Source organism: Grampus griseus, assembly GCF_964374135.1.
Source record: "Grampus griseus genome assembly, chromosome: 8".
Lineage (NCBI taxonomy): Eukaryota > Metazoa > Chordata > Mammalia > Artiodactyla > Delphinidae > Grampus > Grampus griseus.
The window spans coordinates 75673975-75687282 of NC_139002.1; the positions used below are offsets into that span (position 1 = coordinate 75673975).

Here is a 13308-nt window from a genome sequence, read left to right on the forward strand (position 1 = left end):
TTCAACAAAATACAAATGTAGCCTGATAGCCCTGTGAATTAGGGTTTCATTTACCCTTGGTTCCCCACATCAGTGTATTTGTCCTCAAATGGGTTTCCCCACTGTGTATATAAGTATGTAACTAATAATAATAATTTAAATCGTTTGAGTACCTGGGACTAAGCATTTGACCTTTATTCCTCATAACAACCATGTAATGAGGAGGGTATTTTTCTTTCAATTTTGTCGTGAGGGAAATAAAGTTCACTGATATTTCTAGATCAGCCCCAGGTCACACAGCTAGAAAATGGCAGATGTGAGATCAGCAGTCATGGTGCCCATTTCTGAAAGCCTCTCATCTGACAGCCTAGGTGTCTGTCTGTGGTAGGTATTACAGAGTGTGGGTGCAGAGAGCAGTGTTTGCTGCAGGGTCTGATTGCTAAGTTAATTCTTCTTCATTCCTCTATTCTTTTTATGCTTTCATCCTTCTCTCCTCCCTTATTTCTACCTTCTCTTCTTCCCTCCCCACAATCTAAATCCCCAAACTAGTTTTCACCCATTGGGTAAAGTTGGCATCACTTCTCAGATACCTGATGCTGTTTTAGAATCCCAGAGCCTGAAATTCTTTGTCTCTGCTTCCTAATTAACTTTCTCTTGAGCAGGTCATCTACTTCTCTCCTCTCAGTTTTCCCATTTACAGAATGAAGGCACCATTACAAATCACCATTCAAGATTCTTATGAAGCACTTTCTAAAACAAAAGCTTAAAACTCTTTACAAATCTGGGAAACTGTTCAAGTTCCAAGATGGAGGTGGGAAATTGAAGAGCTCTCTTGAGAACTTGGGTCCACCCGAATTACCCAGCTTCTGTCACTGCAGCTGGGATCCGTATCTCACTCAAGATTTAACGTCTAATTCCATGCGGTTATATAAAAATCACATAGTGATTTTTCCTGGGAGAGCTTGCTGGAATTTATTTCTTAAAGTCTCTAGACTGTGACCTCCAGGGGTAATAGATGTGTTGGGCTCCAGTATGGCAGTACAGCAGGGAACCTTCTGACCCTCGCACCCCAGGCTTTCTCCTCAACTGCTTTTCACAGCTAGCACTTGCAGGCTCCCATTTCCTAATGCTCCAGTAAACGCTGAACACCAAATTTTGAATTGCTTTCAGAGTTTTTGTTGCAAAGATGTAATTTGACTGTTGCCCTAGTTTGTACATTGTAGGGAGTCCCAAACTAACTTCCTGAATTTTGCTTTTGGAAATTTGAACACCATCTCTCATTCTGTTCCTCTTCTTGGGTTTTTGTCTTAATCCCGTTCATCATTTTCTTTGTTACTGATTCCAGTGCTCAACAAGCTCTCAAACTCTGCCATCGATTTGTGTACCGGTTAGGGAAGGTAGGCTGTGAAGAGTTTTGATATTTGAAAGAAAATGCTGTACTATATTAATTAACCTGGAGAGAAAGAGATTGACAGATTTAAAAAGAACTAACATTTACCGAGTGCTTACGATGTCAGGGCATTATGTCAAGTACTTTACCTGCACTATCTTACTTAAGCCCGGTAGTATCAGTATGATGTAGGTTCTCTTAGTGACCTAGTTATACAGGTAAGGAGTATGAATGTAAGTTCATTTGTATCTTTTTTTTTCTTTAAATACAAAGCAAAAGTAGACTTACAGACATAGAGAACAAATTTATGTTACCAAAGGGGAAATGGGGGGGGAGGGATAAATTAAGGGTTTGGGATTAACATATACACATTACTATATGTAAAATAGATAAGCAGCAAGGACCTACTGTGTAGCACAGAGAACTACATTCAATATTTTGTAATGACCTGTAAGGGGAAAGAATGTGAAAAAGAATGTATATATATGTATATACATATATATGTATATAACTGAATCATTTTACACCTGAAACTATCACAACATTGTAAATCAACTATACTTCAATAAAAAAATAAAAATTAGAAAGAAAGTTAGAAAGAAGTTTGATGCTCAAGGAGATGAAGGAACTTTCCAAAAATAATCACAATGGTAATCATTTTGCAATATATAAATGTATCACACCAGCATGTTGTACACTTTAAACTTACACAATGTTGTATGTCAATTATATCTCAGTAAAGCTAGGAAAAGAAATCAACCAGCTAATAAGGGCTGGAACCATGACTGGAACCTAGGTCTCTCTTTCCAGAGTCATGCTCTTAACCGCTCACTGAGCCATAGGTGGTCCTGAAAGACTTACCGAGGCACCCCGGTTGTTTGGGTGATGTGTCAGTGATTGACCCCACCCCCCAGGGGCACCCCCCAGAGGCTGAATATCCCTCATTCCCAAGTTCTTAGTAATTTCCTGTTGAGTTGTTCTCCCTTTTAGATGATTCTTCCAGTTCTACATTTCAGAGATTTTAAAATCATAAAAATGAATTCATATTCAATATTTTGATTCTGCCTCCCTAAGAAAGAGACCACTCTTGTTCTGAATGAAAGTGAGTTGGGGAAAAATAAGATAATATTGGCAGTCCTAAATCCTTCATAAGACCAGTGGGTATCTGGTGAGACAGGCAGAGCAGAAGTGGCCTGTCTGTGAAGTAGCACACATCCTGCGTTCATGACATCCCAGCTAATCCCCCCCACTGCTCGTTCCTCACAGCCCCTCTTCCAGGCAGCTGAAGCCTCTTTTAGTTCCACTCAGTTGTGCTCCATGCCTCTCTACCTTTGCAGACACTGTTCCTTCCTCCTGACTTTAACACCCTTGGCCCCAAGCTGCCTGATGGTTTATTATTTATTTTTCTGATTCAGCTGAGGCAGCAGCTCTTCTTTGGAGCCATTCTTGACCTTCCAGGCAGAAACAACCCTTTCCTTCTTTCTGCCTCCTTTTGGTTTTGTGTATTGCTAGGATCTGTAAAGCATTATGCGATCCTAGCAATCTGCTCCTTAGGGCCTTTGCACTTGTGGTATCCTCTGCTTGGAGCACTCTTCTGCCTGATAACTGCATGGCTCACTCTTTCTCCTCTTTGGGTCTTTTCTCAAATGCCATTGTCTTAGTGCCTTCCGTGGTTACCCTGTTCAATTACAACCTTCCCCGCTGGCGTACCTCATATCCCCCTGGTCTGCTCTATTTTTGACCATAACACTTGTCATCATCTAATTTGCCATCTCACTGACATGTTTATTTTGTTATTCTGTATCTTCCCGCTAGAATATAAACCCATATGTTGACATGTTTTTATCTGTCTGTCTGAGCCCTGGTTCTCAGAATAATCCTTGGCACAGAGGGTACTCAATAAGTGTTTATTAATTACTAAATTAAGGGACTGCCTTCTCTCAACTTTCATCATACTGACATTTTGAGCTGGACGATTCTTTGTTGTGAGGCTGCCCTGTGCACGTAGGATGTTCAGCAGTATCCCTGATTTCTACCCACCAGTAGCATTCCTCCAGCTGTAACAACTAAAAATGTCTCCAGACATTTCCAGATATCCCCTTGGGGGGGATATTGCCCTCAGGGAGAATCCTTGTGTTAGAATCCCAGATCCTGGAAAACAGGGATCATATCTGTTTAGAGTATCTGGTGTCAAGCACACAGTAGATGACTGATAAATTTGTAAAGCTGGAATGATCTGACTTGGTCAAATGTTTATCTCAAATTTCACGATATAGTTAGTTTGTACACAAGACTGTCTTCTCAAACTTTATTTTCTCTATATAATTAAATTACTCTACCAAGAAATATGGGTTCAGTTTCACCAGAGTTCAGGATGATATAGAGGAAGGCAGAGTTGCAATAAACATGACCATGGCCCTTAAGAATCTCATAGTCCAGTTATAGAAACATATATATAGCACCCCCCAAATGCAGAAGGATGCATTGTCTCTCCCTTCAAGCTATGCCACTCCTGTCTAGTTCACCTTCTGTAACAGATTTTCTATAAAAGCCTAGTGAGCAAATATTTCAGCTTTGCAGGCCATATGATCTCAGTTGTAACTACATCCATAGAAAATAACACTTGTAGACATTTTCTTATCTTTTCAGTCTTTCTAGAGCTAAAACCAACATCTCAATGTGAAGATTTCAAGGTTAATCTAAAAGTGACTCTATGCCCACATCCTATCACAAAATGCTATGGACTAGAAAAATGTGGCTATCACCAAGAATGTATGAAACAAGTACATGGTTTAAACCGCAGTTTTAGTGGGTTGGGAAAGCAAGTCGTTGATTCATAGCTGCATTTATAAATTACGTACAACAGAATATAATACAATACCATACATGGAAGGCAGTACAGTACAGTATAATGCAAGGCAATATGATAGAAAATACCAGAACGCATTACATGTACTAAGAGTACATTTTATATTTCTGGTTGTCTGTGTGTGTACGTATGGGGTTTCTGATGTAAAACTTATTGCGAACTATTTAGTGTAATAAAAAAGATCAGCAAAGCACTGTTTTAAACCAACTAGAATAATGGATAGAAAAATGGAAAAGTCTATATGCAGATACCCAGGCAAGACACTATTGTACCTTAAGGTAGGTAACAAATCTGGAAAGGGGATGAGAGATGGCATGATGGGGAGGATGGCTCACAGATTGTAAAACGCCCCTGCTTCCCCACATGGCTTACTGTGTTCTGTTCTAATGTTCAATCTCTAACCTTGATGTGAGCTATCAGCACCTGTTCATTTTCTTCATTTATTTGTTACCTTTCTGCAGGACAAAACCATGACCTGAACTGTCTTTTCCTGTGCTTCTCCACCTGGCAAAAATCCCACTCCTTCTTCCAGGCCCAGCTCAAATGCCAGCTCTGTTGCAAAGCTTTGCCCAGGTGCACCAGGCACAGTTAATCACGTTCTTCTCCACGTTCTCTCAGTACTTTATTTGTACTGCTACAGGGGCACAGATCACATTTGAATGTGCTTGGTTTTATATGTGCCATTCTCTGCTACTCGATCGTGAGCTTCTTGGGCATGGAGGCAATTTTCATGTCTCCTTTTAGACTTCTCAGCACTCAGCACATTATCTATGTTCTATTATGTTCTGAACAAGGTGAGGAATAAACCACAAAGCAGACATGGTGGAGGGGGGTGATCTCACCTTTATTATTGACAAGGCTGGATTGGAGAACACGAGTTTAAGTCTGTAAGTCAAGCTGGTTTGCTAAGAATAAACACAGAATAAGACCAGCTTACCCACTGAATCCCAGGGAGAAAGGCATCATCAGGGAAGTAAGGAAAATTGATACCATTTGAAGGCATCTCACTCCCAAGAGAGAAGCGAGGTAGGCATGGAGTTTTACTGAGCGTGACCAGATGTTAAATATTTTCTCCCCCCTTTGGAATTTAGGTGCATATAGTCAAATTAATTATAATCTTTGGTTTATGACACCTTGTAACCATTGGTCCATGGTGGCCAGCTTTTATTTATTTTGATATCTTGATAGTTATTTTTAATAATGAAATTCACACCTACTAACTCACCATCCAAAATAAAACTAGAAATGTAAATATTACTCACTCCTAATGATAGTTTTTCTCAGCCCATTCTCCTGTTTCTCCCACCCAAGGGACATCATCCTGATATATATTGTTTCCAAATTTACCAATACAATAAATCTCTCTACCTCCCCAGGGACAGAATGAGCAAAGCTGGCAAAGAGAGGGCAGAAATGCGCTTAAGGAAAATGCTTTCTCAAGGAAACCAGGAGGGAGGGAAAAGGGTTTACTTCTACCAGATGGTGTTGATATGTTTCCTTATTTTTTCAGAATACAGGGTGTCCCTAGAAACTAAATATAGGCCAGTTATACTTTAAGAGTATCATACCAAGTGTTTAGAACTTGGAGGGCTATTACTTTTTTTATTAGTGTAAAACTATTTTTGTCAAATTGAGCACATGGTGATAATACTAGGCATCCACAAACCTGGCGTCCGCAAACCCAGTTTCTCATTCTGTTCCCCTTAAAGTCCAAGTTTTGTTTCACATGCTAAGAATTTTTTAAATATAAAAGTAGTCTTTCTTTGGATAAACTCCCTCAGTTTTGAATTTTTTAATTTATTTTATTGCGCAGCAGGAAGAGTCCTTTCAAAAATAGAATCATACCATTTTAGAGTTGATCTGATCCAATATCTACCCCAGGGTAGCAGTTAATAACAAATGCCATTATAATGATGGATTCAAGTTTGTAATCTCATTGAATATCTGCGGTCTACAAGCCATACTTTGGAATCTAGAAAGTGGTCGACAAAGGAGTGACACACCCATGGTGCCTGAGTTCTTCTGAGTTTGCAAAAGAGCTATGATTCCAAGTCCCATGGCAAACCACATGATACTGCTGGGGTCACCAAGTCAACGAAGGAGGGACAATTAGCCCTTACTAAAGAATAAGTACCATAGCATAGGGATCTTTCACCGCTGCATCTCCAGAATCTAGATGAGGAACTGGTGCGTTATAGTACTGGTATTTGGAAAAGCAAAGGCCTGGTGGTAAGTTAAGACAGTCACATCCAGTTTTAAGCTTATTCCACTTGCAGTGCCCTGTGCTGGGTGGTTTACGTTGGTAGTTTAATTTAACCTGCACAGCATGGTGTTTTCATTATTATCATTATTGCTTTGCTCTTGAGAAAACTGAGGTCCAGAGGAGTGAAATTATTTGCTTAGGTCACACAGCTAATAAATACAGAGCAAGGATTTGGACCATGTGGTTTCTACCATCCTGTCTTCTCATAAGCTAGAAAGAGGTATAGAAGGTGACCTGGCTTCTTGTTCTGTTTATGCCATCAACTAAGTCATGTCGTGCAAATTATAGGTCCTGTGAGTACCAGAAGAAATGCTAGGTTCATAGTTGATCCAGAAGGGCCTATCCAGATATAAATAATGTGTGCACAATTTTTAGACTAGGATCCAATAGTGTGTTTTGATGTTTTATGAGGTTTCAAAGAAAACTCGCACTGATCTTGATTTCTCCAGAGTAGCTTAAGTTTTGGATGACATGCTCCTTTTTAATTTGCTTTTGTGTTTTTTTTGAAATTTTTGGCATATTACCTAAGGTTCAAGTAGGCAGTGAATTTCTTTATTCCAGATAAGTTCCAATAGAAGCAGTATGTGCAATTGGGTGAAATGTGACTTAAAATGGACAGAAATGGAGTTTAAGTAATAGGTGCATGAAGTTGCACAACTCCCTACACCCCTTCTTCAATGCAGTGTGTGAAATTTGGGAGATATTGTTTTCTTCCAATTTGTAGTCAGTGCCCTTAGCCCTTATGAGACTATTCAAAAAGGGAATAAACCTGCCTATGTGAATACCAGATTGCAGGGGAATCTGCACTGTATCTTATAAAGAGGAGGTAAGACTTTGAAGCCAAACAAGTCTTTGTTTGAATTGGCTCTGCTGCTTATCATCTGTGCAGCTTACAGAGGGCACTTGATTTCTGAGTCCCCATTTCACCATTTTTATTTGGAAACAGTAACACCTATCTGATATTTGATGATAAGGGCTACTACTACTCTTTTGAGAAACTAAATCAAGCACAAAGAACAAGGGTTGTGGGCTTCCCTGGTGGCGCAGTGGTTGAGGGTCCGCCTAACGATGCAGGGGATGCGGGTTCGTGCCCCGGTCCGGGAAGATCCCACATGCCGCGGAGCAGCTGGGCCCGTGAGCCATGGCCGCTGAGCCTGTGCGTCCGGAGCCTGTGCTCCGCAACAGGAGAGGCCACAACAGTGAGAGGCCCGCGTACCGCAAAAAAAAAAAAAAAAGAACAAGCGTTGCCTTAAACCCATCTTGGTGAAGCTGAACACCTTATAGGATGGGTTTATGTTGTCTGCGTATTAGACAATTTGTACAAGTTTCACAGTCATAACCAATTAATTTTATTTACGAAATACTTAACACTATGTGCCAAACACTATTTTAAGTCCCTTACAAATATTGACTCATTTTATCCTTATGGCATCCTATTTATTCTATCTGCACATTCTTAGAACATCACAAACATGCTTTCTTCACAAAATCTGTTATCATTTCTGTTTAAGAGGTGAGTAAATCAAGAGCACACGTGTATTATAAAACAACACCAAGTCTCCTAACCATGTCTGCTGATGTGTGTGTGTGCGCGCACGCGGGCACATGTGTGTACACAGATCTGGATCAAGTGCTGTTTGTGCCACAGAGAAACCCAGACTGAGCTTCCTGCTTCCAAGCCCCTGCCTTCTTTGGGTGCCACTTGAAACTTTTCTTTACCAGATTTGCATCTGTCATTCTTAGCTTGCAAAAAATTTTTCTTGTTCTGTTGTTAACTTCAATGCAGAGCTCTACTCTAAAAACCTAACTTGAAATGTTTGTCACCAGAGCCCACAATGTGTGATTTGGGGGACAAGAGGTTTCATATACATTTGTATACATATATTTATATGCATTTGGTTTCTGATGAACATACCAAGGTAGATATTGTCTAAAGCTTTTTTTTCTTAGTCTCAGGGTACTGAGATGCTGGAAATAGGAAATGGTATTCGAATACCAAGATACACACTATATATCTTCTGGCAGAAACAGAGGACCTCACAATTAATTGCTAAACTACAGAATGTTAAATCATCCAAGGGACATCAAATGATGTGGAAAATGACAATATTGTGAGAAGTTCTATTTACTTGAACTAGCATTCAGCTATCTAAAGACATAATGGAGCTTTTTAAAGTTAGACCCATATTATTTATGTGATAGTGCCAAAACATAACCATGACATTTTTCCAGGGTGACATTTTCCAACTGCAATTAAAAATCAAAACATTTGCTCACCGAGCTCTCATGTGAATAAAAGAAATCCCGTGTTAACAAGTTGCAGTCATCTTCATTAATGAGAAATTTTGCAGGTTAAGAACACAAAATTATTGGTTATCCAGCAGGGTTTGACAATAACTTATTCAGATGGAACTCTTGCACAGTTGTGAGAACAAGTGTTTTCCTGTCAGAACAACCTGCAGAATACAGACTAATTCATTCAGCAAATATTTTTTGAGCATCTACTGTGGCCTCAGATTCTGAGACTATGGTGCCACGGGGAGCAAAAATAATCACAGTACTTGCCATGATAGGTCTTGTAGTCCAGTGGATGGAAGAGGAGATGGTAATCAATTATGCATAAATGAACATTTATATTTAAAACTGCTAAGGAAAGGGGCATGGAAATATGCTCTGCTAGGGTGTAATAAGGGGAACTAATCTAAGGCTAGCAGGGTAGTGCGGAGATGGCCTTAGGATGACTTTGCGATGTTTGTCAAAAAGCTTTATCAAGTCTATACCCCTTGAAATAGGATTTGTACATGGAGGCACTTTCCCTGAAGGAATAATTTGAGATGTGTTAAACATTTTGTCTATAAGGACAAGGCATTGTTTTTATTATAGAAATGTTGGAAACATCTTAAATATTCAAAAGTAAGCACTTAGTTAAATTTATTATGTCCTTCAAAATTGTTTTGACTACCGAAAATCTTCAAAAAAATGTAAAAATATTTTTATTGTAATAAAAATGCTTAGTAAGAAAGAGTATCTACAAAAGAGTATTTTAAATGCCTTTGCCTTTATCCTAACCCTGTCCTTTCTAGCTCCTCAAATGATTCTTTGATTTCAAATATATCAATAATCATGCTAATAGCAACTGTAAGAGCTCTTCATACCAGCTACCATTTAGCACCAAATACTTTATATCCATTATTTCAATTGATCTGATGTAAACCAGTGAAATAGGTATTATTTCATTTATTTCTTTTTGTATACCGTGACTTTTAAATATGTCAACATAGATATGTATTCCCTGTGCAACAATGAAAGAATTGTTTCAATGCCCATGCTATTTACCATGAATTTCCTTACTGCCATTCTATCTAAGAGAAATCCCTTATCTTTTTGTGACAGCATTCTGTGAAGAGGGCTGCAGATATGGTGGAACATGTGTGGCTCCTAACAAATGTGTCTGTCCTCCTGGATTCACAGGAAGCCGCTGCGAGAAAGGTAACCTCATCTGGTGTGTGTCTCTGTGTGTGTGTGTGTGTGTGTGTGTGTGTGTGTGTGTGTGTGTGTGTTGGGGTTGGGGGGAGAGAGAGAGAGAGAGAGAGACTAGGCTTCAGAGAGAATGGAGGCTCTTCCTCTGGAGCTATAGTACTGTGGGTTGACTTAATACATTATGTCTTGATGGTGGATGTGGCTCTCCTAAAGTTGGGTACCTTTTGATGACTGTGTAATAGGCATCCTCCTTCTGAAAATAGAGCTTCATTTGCCCTCCCTCCAGCGTGTCTAATTTAGCAAGGTCGAGTCTTTTCTCTGCCTCCGTTTGCAGTGTGCATTTTTAGTGCTAATTAGAGATAAAGGCTGACAAACTGACCAGCTCCACTTAATCCTCTATTGGGTAGCGTCACAGGCAACCACTGGAGTTCTAGCAATCTGCGGCACCCACGGAATCTAAATGAGAACCACATGCTCCTTGTGTAAAAGCACATTAAATAACCCCAGCAGCAGGTTTATTGGTGTGCTTGGGATTTTATTATAATATTGGTTTACTAGGAACATTATCATTCATGGACCTGATAATATAAGCCAATTAGTATTGGTAAGATTCCGTTATGTACAGCTTTCTATCTGCAGTAAATGTAGTGTTTACACTGGGCACTATTTGGTGAAATCTAGCTCTTTTATTAATTGGAGAAGTCCTCCTACCTGTGTGTAAATGAAATTGACATTCGGTGCCAAAGTGGCAGTGTATGTATCAGTGCAAACAAGAGGTTTATGCCATGTGAAATTGAGTATTTCATTGTATTTTCCCATGAGCTTCATTAGGTTAAAATCACTGTGTTATGTGTTTCTGAGTCTGGAATGTCACACTGGACACTTCTCATAGTAGAGCAATAGCATGATGGCAATATGGTGCTATAGTCCTTATCCCTATTATTAGATGAGGGGGAGTATGTTTTCATCTAATGCCAAAGATCTAAGCAAAGCTCTTGCTTCCTTGCCTTCATGTTAAAGGTTTCTGAATTTAAATAATAATTTTTTTTTTTTTTTGCGGTACGTGGGCCTCTCACCGCTGTGGCCTCTCCCGTTGCGGAGCACAGGCTCCGGACGTGCAGGCTCAGCGGCCATGGCTCACGGGCCCAGCCGCTCCGCGGCATGTGGGATCCTCCCGGACCGGGGCACGAACCCGTGTCCCCTGTATCGGCAGGCGGACTCTCAACCACTGCGCCACCAGGGAAGCCCTAAATAATAAATTTTTTAAATGAGCCTGTTTATTATACCCCAACTCGTTTGACATATTACATTGCACTGCCTGTGTATTTATAAGGCAGCCTGATCCTTTTAAGAACATGTCAGAATTTAACTACATAAATTATTCAACAAGGAAATCAACAATGAGCATCATTGTTTCCATATTTTGTGATATTATCAACAAATCAGGTCACATTTGTTAAATAATAATTACTTGGTTTGTCTTTAAAAAAAAGACATATAGAGCCAAGTTCCGCCTCCGAGCAGCATGAGAGAATTATCACATGGAACTGAAGGATTCTTGTCAAAAGCAAAGTCACTTAGCACACATAACCATATTGCAGTGCATTTGATTTTAATTCGGTTTTCTAAAGTGAAAAAAAAAAATCTAAAGGTTTCTCAGTATTTCCTCCAAAACTGCTATGTTTCCCTAAAATTAGAATACAGGAATTAATGGAGACAGAATGGTGATGATGGTAATGCTGATGGTGAGGGATTCTGATATTCCTAATGATATACCATTTATCATGTACTAATTATGCATGAGACCTTTTAAATGATCATTTTAATATTAAGAACAAACAAAAGAGATAGATATTATTACGCTCATTTTATAGATGGCAGACTAAAGCTTGGGTAGATTAAGTAACTTAAGCAATGCTACAGAGCCCGTATTAGAACTGAGAATAAAACTCAACTTGTATTCCACAAACTACATTTTAAACCCTTGCATGTGTTTCAAAGGGATAATGATGAACTTCCTGTAAAATCTGGGCTCCTGGTGAATCAGAATATCTGGGGGAGGGTCCATGAGCCTGCACTTTCACCAAGCACCTCGGGTTGCTTGTTATAAACCAGTCATTTTTATATTGTCATAGTGATATTTAACCAGAGTATCTACTGTAAAGTTCTTATTCTTTTTGCATCATAAAGCATTGGAGGAGAGCATTGATCTTAGACCAGGGCCTGAGTCGGTGGCAGCCCAGGAAGAATCAGTTACGGTTTCTGATGGCTTGCTGATTTGACCTCTCTCCTTTGCTCTGCTCAATAAGTGGCTGATTGAATCGGTGCTTACATTCTGGTCCATAACGTGGAACAGGAAAAAGCGAGATAAAGGAGAAAATCAAGACCAGAGGCAAAAGTAAGACAGACATTGGCAGGTTATTGGTTCCTAGATAAATATTAAAGTTGAGATTGAGAATTACTTACTCTTGAAAACTTATACAGTTGCTATAAGGTAAAAAAAAAAAAAAAAGAATAAAATAAGGTTTCTCTGTATGTGATGTTGTCCTCCATTTGTAGCAAAACGATTCCATTTAATATTGGCCAATATTCTAGTTCTATGAGATTTTTTTATGGATAGCGTAAAGTACATGTTTTTCCAATCACTTGTGTGCAAGGGATCTAGGTGAATTATAGGACAAATACTAAAAACCTGTTCCATATCTTGTCAGAATTATTTTGTGGTGCTCACTGTCAGCAATAAACATTAAATAATTCCACTTGACATTGAATAGTGATGCTACATACCTTGAGACACAAGGTGCAAAGGGGAAATACAAATGCATTGTGAATGTCTAATGGCATGGTTACATTAAATGTCATATTTGGTTTGTTTTAATTTTAGGGCTAATTAAATGGTCCCATTTGAGCTATATAGAATCCACTTACATTTAGTTTTAAAAATGTTTCCTTTGCCCCCGCCCCCCGCCCCCCGTCCCCCGTTACTGGTTTTATTCATTGCTTGTGATAGCCTTTCAGAATTCAAGTATATTCAGCTAAATCACTGAAAAAGAAAATGCCTATCTGAAACATAATGAAGTTGAAAATTCCACTCACGTTTGATGTGTAACACAGAGATGAACAACTCTGCATTTATTTTATATTGATAAGATTTTAGTAAATGTACACTTTTCATAACCCCACTCAAGATAAGCAAACATTTTACCTCCCTTGGTTTCTGGACGACGTATTACGTTGGCTCTTCTCTTACCCTTTGTTCCTTCTCTGTGCCCTTAGCTTTGATTTGGTTTCACATCTAACATGGAGATGTGTAAAGAGAGAGATGAG

General features: G+C 39.2%; 1 protein-coding gene across 3 annotated transcripts in view; it reads left to right on the top strand.

The window, feature by feature from the left end:
- NELL1 (neural EGFL like 1) overlaps positions 1 to 13308 on the top strand; it is an 853170-nt gene that overhangs the window by 631295 nt on the left and 208567 nt on the right. For all 3 annotated transcript variants that reach the window (XM_082659859.1, XM_082659860.1, XM_082659861.1), the window contains one exon: positions 9895 to 9990. In XM_082659859.1, the coding sequence (XP_082515985.1) occupies positions 9895 to 9990 (96 nt within the window). The remainder of the gene's footprint in view (positions 1 to 9894; positions 9991 to 13308) is intronic.